Source organism: Phyllobates terribilis, unplaced genomic scaffold (assembly GCF_046119375.1).
Source record: "Phyllobates terribilis strain yellow unplaced genomic scaffold, ASM4611937v1 Scaffold_5__5_contigs__length_657084704, whole genome shotgun sequence".
NCBI classification, from domain to species: Eukaryota; Metazoa; Chordata; class Amphibia; order Anura; family Dendrobatidae; genus Phyllobates; species Phyllobates terribilis.
In genome coordinates, this window is record NW_027362765.1 from 168,878,812 (window position 1) to 168,900,889 (window position 22,078).

The 22,078-nt window shown below is 41.6% G+C and overlaps 1 protein-coding gene across 1 annotated transcript; it reads right to left on the bottom strand.

The window, feature by feature from the left end:
* Window positions 1-367: 367 nt before the first annotated feature.
* On the bottom strand, window positions 368-19,829 carry PSMD3 (proteasome 26S subunit, non-ATPase 3). The gene is made up of 12 exons (XM_073683388.1): window positions 19,623-19,829; window positions 17,798-17,988; window positions 16,976-17,113; window positions 14,829-14,965; window positions 11,944-12,134; window positions 10,626-10,729; window positions 10,423-10,537; window positions 10,020-10,139; window positions 8,714-8,817; window positions 8,059-8,214; window positions 7,740-7,790; window positions 368-1,107 (listed from the first exon to the last, which is right to left on the bottom strand). The coding sequence occupies exons 1-12, from the start codon at window positions 19,738-19,740 to the stop codon at window positions 1,030-1,032; spliced, it is 1,503 nt and encodes a 500-aa protein (XP_073539489.1). The 5' UTR covers window positions 19,741-19,829; the 3' UTR covers window positions 368-1,029.
* Window positions 19,830-22,078: the final 2,249 nt, after the last annotated feature.

Genomic DNA, 22,078 nt, shown 5'->3' on the forward strand with positions numbered 1-22,078 from the left:
TTGATTCACAGCGGTCCCGAACTATCAGTTTCATCATATTTCCATAGTGATAGGAGTACATATTTCACTGCACAACCAATAACTCTGCTCCCTGCATTTCACATGAGGGAAGGGGGGAAATACAGGAGTAAGGCATGATTGACATGCAGATTCTTAGCTCTTAATATAGTATTTCAGCAGAACGCCTTCATTGGTCCCGACAGTTGAATTCTATTGTTCAGATTATAGTCTCTGCATTTTCTGACAATACTGTGAAATGACGTGGACATGTGGGCACAACTGGTGTCTATATCTCCCCCTGCTGGCCAGTGACAGCAATACACAAATATACTATGTCATACAATTCAAGGGTTCTGCAAACACCAAATTTGGTTACAAACAGCTTTTAATGAATCACTAAAGAGCAAAATGAAAATGTGATACATGTCCTCGCCTTACAGTCTTGTTTGTTAAAAAAAATTATAATTGGATGTACAAGATTCTGTTCATAAGCGAATGACTCCTGGTCATCTGAACAAGTGAATCTTTTACTAAAAAGAATAGTAAAATAATAGGTACAATTTGTAAAATGGGCCCTTACATCCTTGTGTAAATAGGCATAAACATTAAGAAGAATGATATTGGGGGTCGACTACATGACACTGGCTTTATTTTCATATTAGTGAGGGCTCGCCAGGATGGCGTCATTAATACACCATATTATGCCAGCTTCATACAGTACAGTGTAGTTCTGTTGGAAACCATGAGTGGGTTATAAGGAAAGGAGAATAATTCTCTATTTCAGATGGAATAAAAAAAAATAAAATAAAAACCCCACCATAACTGCATTAGGAAAAGCCAGTGCTGACATTGTGTCAGTGTTTGTGTAACCTGTCAACTCCACTGAATAGACATGCAGTTATTTTTTTTTTTTCTAGAATGACCAATATGGAGGGGAGTGCTGGACACACTTGGAGAGGCTTCAAACCAAGACCCCAAAAAAACCCTATATAAATTTAACATAAATGTAAGCATAGCTAAAAGCGACGGTCACGGGAATCCATCATCATCATCTTCTGCCATCTCTTTAGCAAATTCTAAATCCTGCTGCTCCCTTTCACGTCGCTCCTGTGGACAGAAAAAGGTCAGATCAGTGATGGAGGAAAAAATATACAGTTATGTACAGCTCAAGTGTTACATGTACAGCTCTAGATACTGCATAGTGTACAGGGCATCCTCCGTGTTTGTACATTACATGTATGACTGTAGACAGGGGTGGACATACTGCTGGTGCAACCAATGTACAGCTGCACCGGGGCCCAGAGGTGGAGGGGGACCCGTCGGCTCCCTGCACAGTAATTCACATTGCATCTCAGCGTGCCCATCACAGGCAGAGCATGGCAGTAACATCATGCACCATGGCAGACAAGACAAAGGCAGCGGCCAGCTCCTGAGTCAGCTTTAAAAGAGACCACCACCCGTAATTGGAATGGAGGAAGGTAAGAATAATAGTTTGCAGTTTTTAATGTGGTGGAAAAGAACAGAACAGTGAACATTATACCATGAAGGGGATCAGTGTGGTGGAAATTATACCATGAAGGGGACCAGACTGGAAAACATACCAGGAAGGGGCAATTATACCACGAAGGAGCCAAGGATGGGGGACATTATACCATGCAGGTGACATTATATGGAGGGATGAATACATGTTTTTATAGAATCTAGATCACTATAAGGGCCCATATCCAAATTCTGACAAGTACCTGATAGCATCCTCTTCTACCCCCCAAATCATTACAAGAACCTGATAACATATTCTCCCGCCCCCCAATTCATTAAGATTCCATCAGGGACTTCTAATAAATGGGGATGAAGAGGAACATAGGACAGGGAGTACAGGCATGTGCACATGGTTCGGGATTTGCAGTACAAAATTCTTCTGTAAATTTTGATATGTTGGCAGGAAAAAATGCAGCATAAAATACACGTTTTTTTGCCGTTTTATACGTGCTTTTGTTTAGTATTTTTCCATCTACTCATTAGTATGTGTGAAATATGCCACAAGAATTGACATGTTGCAGAGATTAATCTGCAAGAAAAAAAAATAAGTGCATGAGATTTCAGAAACCTCATTCCCTTAGCTTTTACTGTAAAACAGAGATAACCTATTTACAAAGAAATCATAAAGTATGCACAATCAAAATTATATATCCCTACAGAAACGATGTGTCACACTTCTACATAAAAATATATTTTATTGAATCTCTTAAAAATATATCAAATAATTACTGTAAAATAAAATCAGGGAAATACAAGACATGAAAACGAAGATCCATGGGTTGGGGTATGCAAATATAATAAAAGAGGATCAAATGTCAATGATTTATACAGGAATGAATGGATGCATATAAGTATATATCAATATGAATCTCAATCTGATTAACTCCTAGACACATGAAAATAAAGATGTTTTATCTATGATAAGTGTGACACATTGTTTCTGTAGGAATATATTGTACTGTAAAACGCTGCACAAATCTATGCCGAAAAATCACAACATGTGCACATAGCCTTAAAATGAATTGGGAGGTGAATCACAAAGACTGATATTTATTGGTTGGCGGAAATTAGTATATAGTGTACTCACTTATGTTTAGCACAGTCCCTTAGTATATATAGCGTACTTTCTTGTTATATATAGCACCATCCTTAATGGCAGTCCCCTTACTACATACCATCCTCTCTAGTTATGTATACTGCCGTCCCTTATTACATGGTGTCCTCTTATGTACAGCGACGTCCCATTATTACATAGTATTATCTCGTTATATATAGCACCGTCATTTACATAGCGTATTCATTATTTTTGTTATGCACAGCACCCTCTCTTTATTACATAGAGTCCTCTACTGTTCGATCTAAAATAAAATGACTGCTGATGGGGCAGCATCTGCCTACAAGACCAGTCCATCAGAAAAGAAGCTGTACTATGTTCCATCAGCCGTCATTTCATATCTAACAAGAGGGGAACACTATGAAATGAAAACGGGGACGACATAAATAACAAAAGAATCCGATATGTAAGGGCTGTGGAGTCGGAGTCTTGGAGTCGGAATATAATGGACCGATAATATATAAATTGGGTACAGTAGTACAATGCTGGATGTACTGTAAATTTTTTCATAATAATTTGGGAAGTTATGAAATGTCCTATAAATGTCTGTTCTATTCCTGATCTAAGGATTTAGGCTTTTAGCTGAGATGAATCTGTGCTGCACTTTATGTACAAATGCATGCTCAGTAGTGAGGCAGTGCTGTGGATTCGGAATCGTGGAGTTGGGAGTCCGGGAAATTGAGGAGTCGGAGGTTTGACTTACAGACTCCACAGTCCTGATGTAAGGTACGATGTTGTACATAAGAAGAATCTATGCAATAAGGTACGGTGCTGTACATAACAAGAGAGGGCACTATGTAATGAGGGACAGTAATATATACATAAGAGAGGAGACTACATAATAAAATATATACACACAGTATATATGGAGAGGGGGCCCCAGATGTTTCTTGCACAGGGGCCCCAAGCTGCCAGTGTCTGCCCCTGCTCTAGATACTGTACAGGGTATCCTCCATGTTTTTACATTTTAGCTACCGACTAAAATACCAGATATCTTCAACTAGTTGGTGTTTTTCTACCTATAAGCCCCCTGGGCTTTCCAAGAGTTTTATTGGCTCATAACTAAAAGAAGCGCCAAGGCTATATAAAAAGCCAAGATGGATACACACACATATGGCGCTTCTCTTTTACCTAATTGTTCAGCATATCTAAACACAATAAATGTGGTACAAGGTGTAGAGATAGATAGATAAGTTCTCACACTTTCATGCCTTGCACCACATTTAGTGTGTTTAGATATACTGAACGGTGAGGTGAGGTCTATTTGAAGGTGACAGAGCAGGGCGTGTGGTTAAATTTGGATTACTTTGGTCAATTAAGTTGTGCCAAATAGTGGTACAAATTCAAAAGGGGAGTCTGTCACCCCAAAGACAATTTAAAAGTCCAACCACAATTTCAAAAAGAGTTAGGACGTGGTGTAAAATGTAAAGAAAACAAGAATGCAATGATTTGGAGCTCTTATAACCAAATTTTATTCACAACAGAACATAGAACACAGATCAAAAAGGTGAAAGTATTTTTTTTCAAATCAAGTTGAAAAATGTCTAAATTAGAAATTAATGGCAGCAACACATCTCAAAAAAGTTGAGCCCGGACCATTTCTACCATTGTGTAGCATCCCCCAATAATCTGTAAACAGTGGTGAAAGGTCTGGACTCCAGGCGGCCAGTTCATCACCAGTACTCTTCTTCTGTGAAGCCATGCTGTTGTGATGGATGCAGTATATGGTGTAGCATTGTCTTGCTGAAATATGCAAAGTCTTCCCTGAAATGGACATTGTCTGGATGGGAGCATATGTTGTTCTAAAACCTCTATATAATGCTCTGCACTGATACTGACTTTCAAGATGTGTAATCTGCCCGTGACATAGGCACTAAAGCAACCCCATACCAGAGATGAAGGTTTTTCAACAGTGTGCTGATTACATCTGTTGCTTCCATAAAGAATTTCACATTTTGATTTATCTGACCACGGACCAGTTTTTCATTTTGCCCCAATCCATTTAAAATGAGCTTGGGCCCAGAGAAGATGGCAGATTTCTGGGTTTTGATGATACAGTTATATGAAAAAGTTTGGGCAGCCCTATTAATCTTAAGCTTAATGTTTTATAAAAATTGGTGTTTTTGCAACAGCTATTTCAGTTTGATATATGTAATAACTGTTGGACACAGTAATGTTTCTGCCTTGAAATGAGGTTTATTGTACTAACAGAAAATGTGCAATCTGCATTCAAACAAAATTTGACAGGTGCATAAGTATGGGCACCGCACCAGAAAAGTGACATTGATATTTAGTAGATCCTCCTTTTGCAAAAATAACAGCCTCTAGTCGCTTCCTGTAGCTTTTAATGAGTTCCTGGATCCTGGATGAAGGTATTTTTGACCATTCCTCTTTACAAAACAATTCCAGTTCAGTTAAGTTTGATGGTCGCTGAGCATGGACAGCCCTCTTCAAATGATCCCACAGATGTTCAATGATATTCAGGTCTGGGGACTGGGATGGCCATTCCAGAACATTGTAATTGTTCCTCTGCATGAATGCCTGAGTAGATTTGGAGCGGTGTTTTGGATCATTGTCTTGCTGAAAGATCCATCCCCTGCGTAACTTCAACTTTATCACTGATTCTTGAACATTATTGTCAAGAATCTGCTGATACTAAGTGGAACCCATGCGTCCCTCAACTTTAACAAGATTCCCGGTGCCGGCATTGGCCACACAGCCCCAAAGCATGATGGAACCTCCACCAAATTTTACTGTGGGTAGCAAGTGTTTTTCTTGGAATGCTGTGTTTTTTTGCCGCCATGCATAACACCTTTTTGTATGACCAAACAACTCAATCTTGGTTTCATCAGTCCACAGGACCTTCTTCCAAAAAGAAATTGGCTTCTCCAAATGTGCTTTTGCATACCTGGGCCGACTCTGTTTGTGGCGTGCTTGCAGAAACGGCTTCTTTCGCATCACTCTCCCATACAGCTTCTCCTTGTGCAAAGTGCGTTGTATAGTTGACCGATGCAGTGACACCATCTGCAGCAAGTTGATGCTGCAGCTCTCTGGAGGTGGTCTGAGGATTGTCCTTGACTGATCTCACCATTCTTCTTCTCTGCCTTTCTGATGTTTTTCTTGGCCTGCCACTTCTGGCCTTAACAAGAACTGTCCTTGTGTTCTTCCATTTCCTTACTATGTTCCTCACAGTGGAAGCTGACTGGTTAAATCTGTGAGACAGCTTTTTGTATCCTTCCCCTGAACAACTATGTTGAATAATCTTTGTTTTCAGATCATTTGACAGTTGTTTTGAGGAGCCCATGATGCCACTCTTCCGAGGAGATTCAAACAGGAGAACAACTTGCAAGTGGCCACTGTAAGTAGCTTTTCTCATGATTGCATACACCTGCCTATGAAGTTCAAAGCTCAATGAGGTTACAAAACCCAAAAAAGTGCTTTAGTAAGTCAGTAAAAAGTAGGTAGGAGTATTTAAAAGAAGAAAATGATAAGGGTGCCCATACTTATGCACCTGTCAAATTTTGTTTGAATGCAGATTGCACATTTTCTGTTAGCACAATAAACCTCATTTCAAGGCAGACACATTACTGTGTCCAACAGTTATTACATATATCAAACTGAAATAGCTGTTGCAAAAACACCAATTTTAAGAAAACATTAAGCTTAAGATTAATAGGGGTGCACAAACTATTTCATATAACTGTATATGGCTTCTTCTTGTACAGCTTTAAATTGCATTTGTGGATTGCACCGCAAACGGTGTCCACAGAATGATTTCTGAAACTATCTCTGAGCCCGTGCAGTGATTTGAATGACTGAATCAAGCGTGTTTTTAATTCAGGGCCATCTGAGGGGCCATAGATCAGGAGCATCCAATATTTACCACTGGCCTTGGTACATGGATTTCTCCAGAATCTCTGAATCTTTTGAGGATATTATGTACTGTAGATTATGGGATATTTAAAGTATTTACGTTGAGGAACATTTTTCTTAAATCGTTCCACAGTTAACAGACGCAGTTGTTCAGATTGGTGAACTTCTGACCATCTTTGCTTCTGAGACTCTGCCTCTCTAACCTGCTTTTTTATGCAGTTATGTGACTTAGTTGAAAGGTAATCCTCCAGCTGTCATTCATTAGTACTACTTACATTTTCAACCTTTTATTAACCCTGTCCCAACTTGGAGATATGTTGCTGCCACCAAAAGGAGTTAATTGTTTCAAATGAAATGGAAAAAAATGGCTAAATTTCAACTTCTGTCTGATGTGTTCTATGTTCTGTTGATTTTCAAATCATTGTATTCTCGTTTTCTTTACATTTTAGATAGCATCTCAACTTTTTTTGCAATTGTGATTGTACTTTAATTACAGTACTAAAGAGAACTTGGCCCCTATAAATGTCATGCCTGCAATACAGCCATCCTTTCTTTATTTGCATAGAAAAACTGCATTTATTATTGCATATACCTGCTGGCAGGATCACAGTCTTGCAGACGGGAAAGTGAGACGAGTGTGGCCGCTCTGACACTGTGCACACTCCATTGCAGGGCTCCTGAAGTGTCAGTGCATACCCTACATGCAGGGCTGAGGATTTAATTCAGGCAGTGTGCATGGTATGTTGGTTGTGGGGGTGGAATTGTGCACTTAGCCCTTTGCCATGCCAAATGTCAACTGAGGAGCCTTCATTTGCAATAAAATTAATTTTCGGTACAATTAAAAGGGAAATCTATACTGCAGAAATTATTTTTGTGGTGTCTAAGTCACCAATAGAACTGTATAAGTAGTTTAAAATTGAGTTTTGTGGGTAAAAACAAAAACAAAAAAAAAAACCTCCTTAGTAAATCAGCCCCATTGCATATTCACTAACTTATCTTCTGTATACGTTGAAAAGTCTAAAATTACAGTAAAATATAGGGGTGGTCACATCACAGAAAGGGTCAATATATATAAAATAAGACAATTGAGATCAGGGGTTTCGTATTCAAAAGTAGTAATCTATTTGACAATGTTTGACTGTACACAAACCACAGAAACACCCTCTCTCATGACAGAGCTCCAGCATCAATGTTTCCGGCTCCGGATGCTCACCTCAGCTGACTCCAAGTCTTTGTTGTAGGATTTGGGGGGAAATCTCATGGCCTATTGAAGGAAAATGGAAAGAAGCATTTATAAGATGTGCAAAACATTTTACTTTGACATATATAAGAATGTTTCTCTAATAAAAGAGACTACACAGAAGAAACACATTCTAAAATGATCCAGAAAAGAAACTGGAAATGAAATATTAATATTGTTAAATACTTTGGCACAGGCAGAGTATAACTACTGCACGACGTACACAGGGCTGACTGTATGAAGCATTAGAAAAGCAATATTTCTTTGCAATATATATCTGTGCGATCATTACCTTGACAGACATATTGTGTATGTCTAGGCAGAATGAAATGCGTTGATGGAAGGCAAGCTGAGGTTCCCTTGTAGAATAGATATCTGTCATCTCTTTAGACTGGACGTACCCCTTCTCGTGATTAATACTGGCTTCAATGACTCCATCACGTATTGCCTGCAATAAACAAAAAAATAAAAATGTTACTACAAGTGGCAGTCCACCTCTACTTAAATCACTTTGTGGGTACCACAGTAGATAAAAACAATCTATACTTCCCTCCTGCAGCGGTGCCGTTCCAGCGAAAGTCGGCTCTGCTATTCCTAGCGGTCACCTGATGTTGTTTCACATGACCGCTGCAGCCAACCAACAGTCGCTCATTGGTTGCAGACTTTACTATTTCATCAAAGTGGTCGTCCTCTCTGTCGGGATATTGATGAGCACATGACCCACCAGGAATAGCAGCGTCGACATTGCTAGAACACCAGCTCTGGAGTAGGAGAGTATTAGATTGTTTTATTATCTAAGAGGCCTGAAGTGATTAAGCAAAAGAGGTCCGGTGGTGGACAACTCCTTTACCACTGACAGAACACCTGAACAACTTCTGTCTAAAAAATGGACCATAAATGTGGAAGGCGTATCCCACAGATGTCCAACTACATTTACACCCACTCACCTTAGCCACTATGAACTCTGCATCCTCTGGACTGTCCAGCTGTAATTTCTGAGCAATGTCAGGCAATGAAATTCGAGAGTATGACAGGCTGATCATACGCACACCTTAAAAACACAGGGAACCATTATTAAAGGCTCACACAACAGACAGAAAGACAAAACAACTGGCTCTATGAAGATTGTGGACCCAGATTTAAAGCTTATACAACAGACTTCTGGTGTAAAAAGCATTGAAATGTCACAAAATGTCGGTGAAACTTGAGTCGCAACTTTTGGCGATTTCGCACTGTAGTCATCCAGCTGGGGCCAACCAGGACATGTCAACCCCCGTATATCAGATTCATGACAAGCAGCATTAACAGTCACCAACATTTTTCAGATGAGCAGAATCATTAAGAGGCCTGAGCCAGCACGGCCCCTCTAGACTGACGTCAAAAACAGGGATCTTGATGAATCGGGACCTTTGTCTTATTTCTAGGCCGTGGCTTCCACTGGAATCTTGGCTTATGATCAAATGACACCCACCTTCACCTTCCTCCCCATGGTAATCAGCTGACTGTCCCACATCTGGCTTCTCTAGCCCTTGACAAACAGCTGTTAACACCAGGGAAGCCATGCCTTGTCTGACATTTTCCCTGAACTGTAGCATCACGTGAGCCACCCAAATAAATGGCCCACCATGTAAAGAAAAGGTGCTCCAGGCCCCAAAATGCAGTTTTTCATTCTGTTCCATAGAGTATGGTCACTTGTGAGACCCTTTGAAAGGTCTTTTTCCTAGCTAAATCTATGTAACCCTTGCTGCTCAAGCCCTGCAGTTCATATCTGCTTCTTTTATTTTTTACCTTGCCTTAGCTGCTACGGTCAGAACACTAATATAGCAAGTGACCGCTGTAGGAAATCACTGGCCACAGCGGTATAGCATAATACAGCCGAGGCCAGTGATGGGCTACTTCATGTGGGGTATACAAGACGTCACAAATGCAGCCAGCTAAAACAGAAGAAGACCAGAGAGATATGGCACTAAAACAGCAAAGATTAAATGGGTAAGAATACATATACATTTTTTTTCAACCTATGTATATTGATGGTAGATTCTTTCTAAAAACTTGGAAAACCCTTTAAGCACCTCTATCCTATAGCTCTCCATTGCCATCCACAACACAAAACAACTTCATTAGCCATCAGGTATCTCTCCCATATACTCAAAAATTTAGAGATGTCTATAGGGAATAACCACATTTTAAAAGGGAGCGAATAATAAAATTTCTGCCAAACATGTCGATCTTTGAGAGAGAACATCTTCCTACCTGTCTTGATGACGTTGTGCCTCAGCCGGATGATGAGCGTGTATGTACCATCTGTCTGGAACTTCTCACAGAACTGCTCCAGCACCTGATTGAATTTGGACAGGTTGCCTGTACGCACAGCTGGAAAACAAGAATCAGCTTTTTGTTTCTTTTCACTAATCTTGCATCGCATTCTCAGTAATAAGGAAACCTCCTTCACAATTTTAGATTAGTTTTTTCTTCAAAGCATGTTCACTGACATCAACCGAAGATGTGAATAATGTGTGGGTGCATCACTAATAAGCACAAGAGCAGGTCTGCATTAAGCACTTATTTTTCTTTTGCAATCAAGATCTATTCAAAATCCCTGCAGTTTACTTCTAAAGATGAATGTCAGGAAAAGAAAAGTGAATGAATCTCTTACCTTGCGTAAGCAGAAAATAAGGCATTAAAGACCTTTTCAATGTATGTTGTCTGAACTGAAGACGATCTGGAATTTCTCCCAATAACAGCTCCACCACAATCAGAAGCTTGTGAACCTGAGAAGACAGGATCAGATTGCACATATTTACACGCCAGGATCTCAATTCACTTGGAATAAGAATTGGATAGGAATCAATTACTCACTGTCTGTTTAAAGCCCACTGCTGTATGCTGGGGAGCTTTTCTTAGAGCATTCGTTAGGGTCCTTCTCGCTTCAGAATACTCCAACTGAATGGCTTTAATGCGGCCTGAGGGAATACATCACGTAATGGGTGTAAGTGGCAATACTACGAGCAGTACAGAGATAGATAACACTTTCCAACTTTTAACTAAAGAATATTGCATAAACACCTAAATTTACAACCCATGCAGTAAGGCTTAAATGCAGAAATTAAAGCATAGTAGGAACCTTGCTGCAATATGTGCAAGTCAGAAGGAGTAGACGTGCGGGTAACACAAGAGTATAAGTAAATGTTATAGGGAGAAAGGCAATCAACAGTGTTATATCTAAGTAAGTCTCCTATATAAAAGGTTAAATACAAAAGTAAAGTCAGTCATATCTCCAAAACTGCAACGAGGTAATTAGAGTCCCGCCGCACTAGATGCCCGTTCGCAAGCAGAGCTTCGTCCAAGGGTCCTTAGTCCTTTATTTATTTAGTATACACACACACACAAAATATTAAAAAACATAAGGAAAATGAGACACCACAAGCAAAAGTAAGAAAACGGGGGACACCTGCAGAGCAGAAATTAAGCCATAGTAGGAAACTATGCAGCAAGGATGAAGGACCCCTGGACAAAGCGTTCCTTGCAAAACACGCATCGGGTGCGGTGGGTCTCCCCAATTACCTTGCTGCCACTTGAGATATGTGGGTATTTATTATGCTCTAAAAGTTCTGACTTTACTTTTGTACTTAACCTTATACATAGCACTGTCTATTGCCTTACTTCCTATACCATTTACGTACACTCATGTTACCCACACTTAGATTTACTCCTTCTGACTTACATATATTGCAGCAAAGTTACGACTATGGCTTAATTTCTGCTCAGCAGGGGTCCCCCATTTTCTTACTTTTGCTTGTGGGGTCTCATTTTTCTGATATGGTTTTTAATATTGTCGGTGTATATACTAAAAAAAAATTATAATGATTTTAATGGCTTGCATTTTTCTCCTTATTGATGTTAAATTGCTGAAATCACAGAAAAAAAAAACCATTCCTATTTCTGTACAACATTGCAAAACGATTCTATGAATTATCTACAGACCCTGTTCCACTGGGTTTTAGACATCACAGAGTGGACATTTTTTCTTCCAGGGAGGCAAGTAAAATTAGATCTTCATGGAACTTATGTTTTGGGCAGAATCAACCCATGAGAACAACACAGCAATCCTAACAATGGAATTCAATATAAACCAAGTCTTAGCACCGTCTGATCCACATTTTCCAGGACTACTTACCTGTGTAATACAAGTATCTGGCCCACTCGTTGTTGTTAGCTTGCTCAGGGAAGACAGACTTAGACACCAGTTTTTCTGCCTGGTCATACAGGTTGTACTGTAAGTAGTTTCTGAGTAGCAGGTTAAGAAGTGTGGCTTGTCCATCCGCATCATGGCGGAGTGTGGCTGTGCGCAGTCTTGCATGCAGGAAGCTGAAAAATGTTATTTATAAGCACACTTCTAATTTGTTATACATCTGCATAATAACTGTAGAACTCTTTCCTCACCTTTTACAATTACATCTCAATTGCCTGGCATTAAATACATTCTATGTTCATTACGTGCCAACTAAAATATCCAATAGTGTTGACCTTGGCAATATAGAAGCCTCCATGGACAACCATACAGAACCTTTCCAGGACAGATTCCTTCAATTATTCCACTTCTGTGCCAGAAGTGGAGATCTGGTGCACTATACTATAGCAGGAGATTATAGTGCACATTGTGAATGAGTCTCTAGCAGGAAACAAATTGTCTCTTCAGAGTGGAAGAGGATTAGAACTGTAGTGCCACCTATAGGATGTAGCAATCCTCAATATAGACTCTTTAACGAGCCTTGTCAAATGACTTGTGAGATTCTGGCTTTTATCCTAATTTATGTTACCAGGTTTGTTAAAAGAGTCAATATTGACTTTTAGGATTTCTACTTCCTATAGGTGGCACTAGAGTTCTAGTCCTCTTCCTCTCTGAAGGGACAGTTTGCATATTTCCCAGAGGAGCATTGCGGCTTAAAAGTCTCCTCGCCTTGATATGCTTAACATGTCACTCCGCGCAAGAAACGCTCCCCCTTGGAATCCTGGCATAAAACAGACACATTACAAGATGCCCTTAGAAGTCTTTGTTCTAACTGTTTATGGGTATGTGCACATGACGTCCTTTTCAGGTGGATTCCGCAAAAAAAAAAAAAAAAAAAATGCACAAAAATCGAAAGCCAACATTGCAGTGCACATGTAGTCTTTAGTTACTTTAAAAACTTTTGAAAACTGTGAAACTGTTAAAAGTAGTAACATGTTCATTGTTTGGTAGGCTTCATTTAGAAGCCATTTATTCTTTATAGCTGAAAGTATAGAGAAGAGACAATGGCGACAGAGCCTCTGTAAGAAAAAAAAAACAACCAAAACATTGGTAAGATCACTAGCGAAACTGACCGCTTTTTCTGTAAGTTGCTTCGCCTAGGAAAACCGCATGTCCACACACTCTAATAGCTCCAACTATACAGCTCCCAAGACATAGGTTTGGGAATGTGGTGGACGTTATTTACAGCACCTGGCATTCAGCTAAAAAGGAGAACTACATGGAGAGATCCGACTATCATCAACCGAACAGCCTTTGAATGGAACAGTAGCAATCTTGAAATTTCACACTAAAAGGGGTATTATCATCTCCAAGATCCTATCCCAATACGTAGGAGTAATATATTATTAATTATTATTAAATAGAAAATACCTCCAATTAGAAATTTAGTAGTTCTTCTGATTCGCTATATCGCTTAGCCCATGTACACTGCAGCAGCTTAAAAAGGGGTATTCCCATCTCCAAGATCCTATCCTAATATGTAGTAAATGTAGTAATATTAGAAAATACCTCCAATTAGAAATGTAGTATAGTTTTTCTGATTCGCTGTCTCTTTCCTCATGTGCAGGCACTGAAGGACCTTAGGAATCCCTGGTTATGACCACTAGCAGCTAACTGTCACTACATTAGTGGTCGTAACCATGGATTCCTGACCGTTAGTTAGCTGCTAGTGGTCGTAACCATGGATACCTAAGGTCCTAAAATGCCTGCACATGAAGAAAAACAGTGTGAATCAAAAAAACTATACTACATTACTAATTGGAGGTATTTGCTAATATTATTATTATACCTACTACATATTGGGAGAGTAGCTTGATGATGGGAATATCCCTTTAAGTATCCATGGTTATGACCATTCTTATAGTGAGTTAGTTATTAGTGATGATCGAAAGTGCTCGGATGTTATCTGAATATCTTGGGCATGTTCGGTTAATATGTTGGAGTCCCTGCGGCTGCATGTTTTGTGGCTGTTAGACAGAGCAACACATGCAGGGATTGCCTAACAAACAAGCAATCCCCACGTGTTGCGGCTGTCTAACAGCCGCAAAACATGCAGCTGCAGGGACTCCAACATATTAACCGAACATGCCCAAGATACTTGGACAACACGTTACCTGCGCACGTTCGCTCATCACTATTAGTGATTGTAACCATGGATAGCTAAGCTACTGAAAAGCCCTGCACATGGGTTAAGCGACATAGCAGATCAGAAGAACTATACTACATTTCTAATTGGAAGTATTTGCTATTATTACACCTACTACATATTGGGGTAGAATGTTGGAGATGGAAATACCCCTTTAAGGGTTTGTCTGGTCACCTGCACCACATAGTTTGAAAGTATGTGGTATAAGTGATATCCAGGTCACAGCAGTCGCTCAGCATTCAGAAAGACATGGTGGACAGCAAACAGCCTCTTCTTCCCTAATCGCCCCTGGCTCCAGTATTAGAATATACACTAGAAGCATATCTTCCTATACATGAAGGAAGGAGACGGCCTCCTACTGCACATGCTCACCGGCTCCTGCCCTATTAACAGTCTACGACAGATTGCTGTTGGTGTAGCAAGATGGTGGACATTCTTATGCACTAAAGTGATTATCTCCTCAGACAAAATGAGAGTGATTTTCTAATTAAAGGTATTTAAGAACTTATGAAATTTTCTCTATTTTTTTCTATTTACTGTGAAACTCTTGCTTGGCTAAGAGCAGCAGATAGACTGAAAAATAAGCAGCCACACAGATATCATGTGGGGTATAGTAAAATGCTACCTTCTGACAACATCCAGCTTGTTGAGGAATTCATAGATACGAGAGTGGTAGTAGTAGCACTTTGCAACTATTATATCAAGAGCTCGCCGGTTCTGGGGGCTGATCTTCTGCATTAAGTCATCAGACACCTTCTGTGCCTGCAAGTGATAGAAATGGAAGAAGAATAAGAATAATCATACTTCAAATGTGCAAAAATTAGGATGAAATTAACAGATAGTTTTGGGGAAAGCATACTGTGGCGACACAGCCCTTCTTCTTAATTATGCCAGACATACTTTCTGATAGCCAAGAGCAATTACCTTTATTTTTATGTTGACTTTTTAACCTATGGTCTTCTTGTTTCTCTAGACTATTGCTTGTTTAAACCTGAATGCTGATCACTTGAGGTGATATTGGTGATTGATGAATGGCTGTTATCAACATCTTTGATCAGCTCTTACAATGTATCGTCTGCCATACAGGGACGCTGAACAATGAACGTCTGCTAAGATATGTTAAACATCATTGTAGGGAGTTTGCCAGTGAACATTGGGGTGGGGGGAAAAAAAAGCTGTGGATATTCGAGCATTGTAAATTAATATCATGATCTCTGACCCTTGACCTGTGAAAGGACAGACTATAAAAAGGGGATCTCTGCATCTGTTCAGAGAGACACTACAGGATGAGAGACTAAGGGACCACAGCCTTGGCTAGAAAGATACAGAACTGCTCCACTGACCACTGCTGAACTCTCAGGCTATGTGCCCACGTTGCAGAAATGAAGCAGAAAATTTCTGCTTCATTTCCGCATGTCCACTCCCGGAAAAAGGCTTGCGGAATTTGGCAAGCGTTTTTCGCGCGTTTATGACATGCGGAATTGCCTTGCGTTTTTTATTGCATTGACAAGGCAATTCCGCATGCGTAAACGCAAAATTAATGGACATGCTGCGGATTTTTGAGCGCATCAAAACCGCTGCAGAAAAATCTGCAGCATGGGCATTGAAATTGCGGATTCTCATTGGGGATGGATTACCAAGCGTTTCACAAGCGTTTACGCTGCGGAAATTCCGCAGCATATACGCTTGTAAAACGCTACGTGGGCACACAGCCTCAGGGGTGATGTGAAGAATCCGGGTTGGGACAATCAGGTCACCTGGCGACATATCTCACGCCTCTAATCCCAGCAGGCCAGCGGAAGGGTGAGACTAATTTTGCATCATCTCATGTATTTGCTGGGGCTGTTCTATATGTTATTAATTGCTGGTGGTTCAATAAATTGCCACACTGTTTACCATCACCCTGTGTTGTTTGAGTAGCGTTCTGCCCAAAGAAGACCCCAGGTCTTCACACATACGTCATCAATGGATTGCAAAAGGAGATTTGTGTAATGCAAATATTAGTAAAATGCCCTGTTTGACCATGGGAAAGTAGAAGAAAACTGAATTCCCCAGAGAAGGTCACAGCTGCAGCCAGGCTCAGGGTCTTCTCCTGAGATGAGATTTCTCACACATGAACTAGCTGAGAACTCCACCTCCACAGTCACCACATCCCTCTCTGCTATTGATGTGCCGGAGCAGAGTACAGCAGCAGTGTTGGAGAAAAGCTACGCAGAGCATCATCTGTAACACATTTGGGTCTGGCACGCCAATTCTCCTGAGGTCTGGCGCTCCAGCAGCAGGAAACGACGCAGTGACTGCACAGCTCTCAACCTGGTCACGTGTGACAAAACTCAGAACACTGAGCCAGGCTGCAGCTGAGACCTTCTCTGTGGGTGTTTGCTTTTCCCCATTTTCAGACACCCCTGAGTTTTGATTAGCTAGCATCACAGAGGATAAAAAATAAACGCCCACAAAAAGGTCTGTGGTATACGCCCACTTGGTTGAAGGGAAAAAGTTTAATCTTTATTACCATTGGGCATAACACTGGAACGGAGAGGCACAGAAAAAAAAAAAAGAAAATCAGTAGAACAGTGGCAATTAGAGGGGGTACTCCATAAAAAAAAAAAATTCTAGTGAAAATCCAGTCTATATGCCTCACGATCTGTAGATTTATGTCACAGATCCAAGGCATTGCTTAAAGATGTCAATCCAACTTTATGAGAGAAGCATATACAGACTACATGACCACTCCAGCCCACAGTCAGACATTCCTCCTCCTAATGCTCTCACCTCAGTGTAGCGTTTGCTGTTCATCAGGTGTATCACCAGGAGTAGCTGTAGGTAGGCTTCCACCTCAGGGAGCAACGGCACTGAAGCAGCTTTGCCAGTTCGTGGCCTAAACTGCACGTCAGCCTCCGTGTCCATCAACTGACAACATAAAAGTAGGCTAAAAGGTTAACAGTTATAGACTGCAAGCAAGTAATACTGAAAACTGTGCAGAACGTCAGGTCCATGTGATCGGCTGATAGACATAATGGGAAAGATTTGTCAAAACTGAGAAATGAGAGCTGGAATTTCATTGGATGCCAGGGGTAAGTATTCCACAGAACAAATTTTGCTAAATTTGCTTTTAAAGTGGTCATCTGGGACCGATGGGGCTAAGCACTTATAGGCAGGTAGTTCTGCCTTGCAACAAACTCTCTCGACTCAAAGCGGTTGCAGATCACTTCTGGCAGTGACACTCCTTCTTCCTGTTCTATCACACCGACAAAGCAGTTCCTTCTCTTCCGCTATGCTCTGTCTATGGGGCATCATTGTCGATGGCATGTTGATTGACAGCTGGCTCAGCCTAACACAGCGGGGAGCTGTCTGTCAATCAACATGGCGTTGGCAGAGACTCCCTGTCAACAGAGCAGAAGAGAATCAATTGCTTTTTTGAAATGACATCACAGGAAGCAGGAGAAATACTGGCAGGAACGGTAAGCGTCTGCTCGGGGAGAGAATGTCGCAGGACAGAACAGGCAGGTAGTGAGCAACGACACACGAATGAGAGCTTAGCTCTATAGGACAAAAGTCCCAGATAACCCCCTTTAGGTATCCTTCCACTCTCACCTCCTCCAGGAAGCTCAGCAGCATGTCACGGGTGGTAGGATTGGATGTGAAGAAGCCACTGATTGCTTTATGAAGCACATTGGGGTTCAGGCGACGTGATGTGGAGGGCAATGCTCTCAGGGCACGTAGAACAAAGCGAGGCTCCTTCCCAGAAACTGCTTTCTCAATCTGCTTCACATGCTCCTTAATGTCTAGAACATAAGAAATGATACAATTATGAAATATTCTTACCAAAGTATATAGATAATCTCAGGTAATGGTGCTACCTGAAACATTGTACTCGAAGACTTAATTGTTCTAATCTCTGTAAGTGAAGGCATATTACAAGGAATTGCAATTAGCTGCAGTGGTCACGTGACATTGTTCATGTCAGGAGATGGGCTGAGAGCAGAGGAACGGTGGCAGTCTGGGAAATATAGATTTTTCCTTTAATTTATACAGTATTTTGGGGTAGCAGTGGACAACCCCTTTCATGATTAATCTTTGGGATCGCTACCAATCAAGAAAACGAAAGGGTTGTTTCCGTGTTGCGTTCCCTTCACGGTTATCACTCTGTACAGCTGCACTCGTCTACCGGCCGCAGCATCCTACACAGTTGAGTTGCCGGGAGCACCACTTAAAATAAACGCATCACTGAGACCCTTTCATTCTTACGATCTAAGAAACACCCGGAGATCATTACAAGAAGCCATATCCTCGCGATATGCCATCACTTACTAGAAAAAACACCATTTTCATACAACCAGGACAATCTACTAAAGAAATTACTGAGAGTCCAAAATCTCAAAGCTGTTAACAATGTATTAAAAAATAAAACAAAAGAACCCATATTAAATTAGGATCATCCCACATTACTTATAGGCGTTTTCCCATAAAGTCTACTCCTGGCATACTGATATGAAAATATTGAGTGTATCCTATGAGCAGCATGGTGGCTCAGTGGGTAGCATTGTAGATTTGCAGCACTGGGGTCCTTGGTTCAGATACCACAAACATATTGAGTGTATCCTATGAGCAGCATGGTGGCTCAGTGGGTAGCATTGTAGATTTGCAGCACTGGGTTCCTTGGTTCAGATACCACAAAGGATAACATCTGCAAGGAGTTTGTATGTTCTCCCCGTGTTTGCGTGGGTTTCCTTCAGGTTCTACGTTTTTCTCACACACTCTAAAGACATACTGATAGTGAAGTCAGATTGTGAGCCCCAATGGGGACAGTGCCCATAATGTCTGTAAAGTGCTAGGCAATATGATGGCGTTATATAATTACAATATTCCTCATCAGTGCATGTCTGATTAATAATCGGCAGTCACAGTAACATCGGCGTACATGACTACTCGAGATTGTAGAGGCTTTTAGCTTATTTGGGGGACTGTCACTTTGCGATGTTTACTCAGACATGACTTTGGAGTTTCCATTTCTCTGCTGCGTACAGAAGTCACGTGGGAGATGGATCTGTTACTAATAAGAAGCAAAGGGCCCCACTGACTACACAGAGGGTCTGTCTAGACCTGATGGACCCTCATGGTTAGGGCCAGCGGGGTTCTTGTGGTTAGGGCCAGTGGGGCCCTCATGCTACAGTGTGAAGCCTTTATGTAATGGCTCCATTCTTCTGTTCTTAAAATAGAATGGAAAACAGACCTGAAAACGCAGCTGTGAACAGAACCTCATCTTGTCCAGAAAAATCCTCTACAAACAATGCAAGTAACCCGGCATAAGAATATATACGCCAGTCCTTAAGGGGTTAAACGCGCAAGAAATCATTGCCGTGAGATGACGCACACAATAACAGAGCCATGTACACCGGGACAATGAAGTATCACACACCTTCCAGGGTCACACTATCCAGCTCTTTCTTCCCTCCCTCCCCGGTCACTGCCGCCGGTTCCTCCTCCTTCATCTCCACATCCTCCGGTTCTCGCCGTTTAACCGTCGCCTCCTTCATGGTTACAACCCGGTGCCTGCTGAGGTCAGCTTCCGCTTCCGGTCCGGGAATGACTGGCAAGCTGTAGCGCAAAGGATGTCGGGAAGAGAAACGCAGGCTCCTGAGTGGATTGTCGATCTTATCGAGCTGTGCGCTGAGTCACTGGCTAAATGTGATGTGGTGATAGGACCGGTCTGCACTCTGCTCACAGGGCATGTCCTCCTCATATATATTCCTGGCTCAGGGTCTGTCCTCCTCATATATAGTCCTGGCTCAGGGTCTATCCTCTTCATATATAGTCCTGGCTCAGGGTCTGTCCTCATATTTAGTCCTGGCTCAGGGTCTGTCCTCACATATGGTCCTGGCTCAGGGTCTGTTCTCATATATATTCCTGGCTCAGGGTCTGTCCTCATATATAGTCCTGGCTCAGGGTCTGTCATCTTCATATATAGTCCTGGCTCAGGGTCTGTCCTCATATATAGTCCTGGCTCAGGGTCTGTCCTAATATATAGTCCTGGCTCAGGGTCTGTCCTCTACATATATAGTCCTGGCTCAAGGTCTGTCCTCATATATGGTCCTGGCTCAGGGTCTGTTCTCATATATATTCCTGGCTCAGGGTCTGTCCTCATATATAGTCCTGGCTCAGGGTCTGTCCTCTTCATATATAGTCCTGGCTCAGGGTCTGTCCTCATATATAGTCCTGGCTCAGGGTCTGTCCTCTACATATATAGTCCTGGCTCAAGGTCTGTCCTCTTATATAGTCCTGGCTCAGGGTCTGTCCTCATATATAGTCCAGACTCAGGGTCTGTCCTCTTCATATATAGTCCTGGCTCAGGGTCTGGCCTCTACATATATAGTCCTGGCTCAGGGTCTGTACTCACATATAGTCCTGGCTCAGGGTCTGTCCTCTTCATATATATTCCTGGCTCAGGGTCTGTCCTCATATATAGTCCAGACTCAGGGTCTGTCCTCATATATAGTCCTGGCTCAGGGTCTGTCCTCTTCATATATATTCCTGGCTCAGGGTCTGTCCTCATATATAGTCCTGGAGAGGGTCTGTCCTCTTCATATATATTCCTGGCTCAGGGTCTGTCCTCATATATAGTCCTGGCTCAGGGTCTGTCCTCTTCATATATATTCCTGGCTCAGGGTCTGTCCTCATATATAGTCCAGACTCAGGGTCTGTCCTCATATATAGTCCTGGCTCAGGGTCTGTCCTCTTCATATACATTCCTGGCTCAGGGTCTGTCCTCATATATAGTCCAGACTCAGGGTCTGTCCTCATATATAGTCCTGGCTCAGGGTCTGTCCTCTTCATATATATTCCTTGCTCAGGGTCTGTCCTCATACAGTGGTGGCCAAAAGTATTGGCACCCCTGCAATTCTGTCAGATAATACTCAGTTTCTTCCTGAAAATTATTGCAATCACAAATTCTTTGGTATTATTATCTTCATTTAATTTGTCTTCAATGAAAAAACACAAAATGAATTGTCCTAAAGCCAGATATAATTCCACACCAAACCTAAAAAAGGGAGTGGACAAAAGTATTGGCACTGTTTGAAAAATCATGTGATGCTTCTCTAATTCCTGTAATTAACAGCACCTGTAACTTACCTGTGGCACCTAACAGGTGTTGGCAATAACTAAATCACACTGGCAGCCAGTTAACATGGATTAAAGTTGACTCAACCTCTGTCCTGTGTCCTTGTGTGTACCACATTGAGCATGGAGAAAAGAAAGAAGACCAAAGAACTGTCTGAGGACTTGGGAAACCAAATTGTGAGGAAGCATGAGCAATATCAAGGCTACAAGTCCATCTCCAACGACCTGAATGTTCCTGTGTCTTCCGTGCGCAGTGTCATCAAGACGTTTAAAGCCCATGGCACTGTGGCTAACCTCCCTAGATGTGGACGGAAAAGTAAAATTGATGAGAGATTTCAACGCAAGATTGTGCGGATGGTGGATAAAGAACCTCGACTAACATCCAAACAAGTTCAAGCTGCCCTGCAGTCCGAGGGTACAACAGTGTCAACCCGTACTATCCGTCGGCGTCTGAATGAAAAGGGACTGTATGGTAGGATACTCAGGAAGACCCCACTTCTTACCTCAAGACATAAAAAAGCCAGGCTGGAGTTTGCCAAAACGTACCTGAGAAAGCTTAAAATGTTTTGGAAGAATGTTCTCTGGTCAGATGAGACAAAAGTAGAGCTTTTTGGGACAAAGCATCAACATAGAGTGTACAGGGAAAAAAAAGAGGCATTCAAAGAAAAGAACACGGTCCCTACAGTCAAACATGGCGGAGGTTCCCTGATGTTTTGGGGTTGCTTTGCTGCCTCTGGCACTGGACTGCTTGACCGT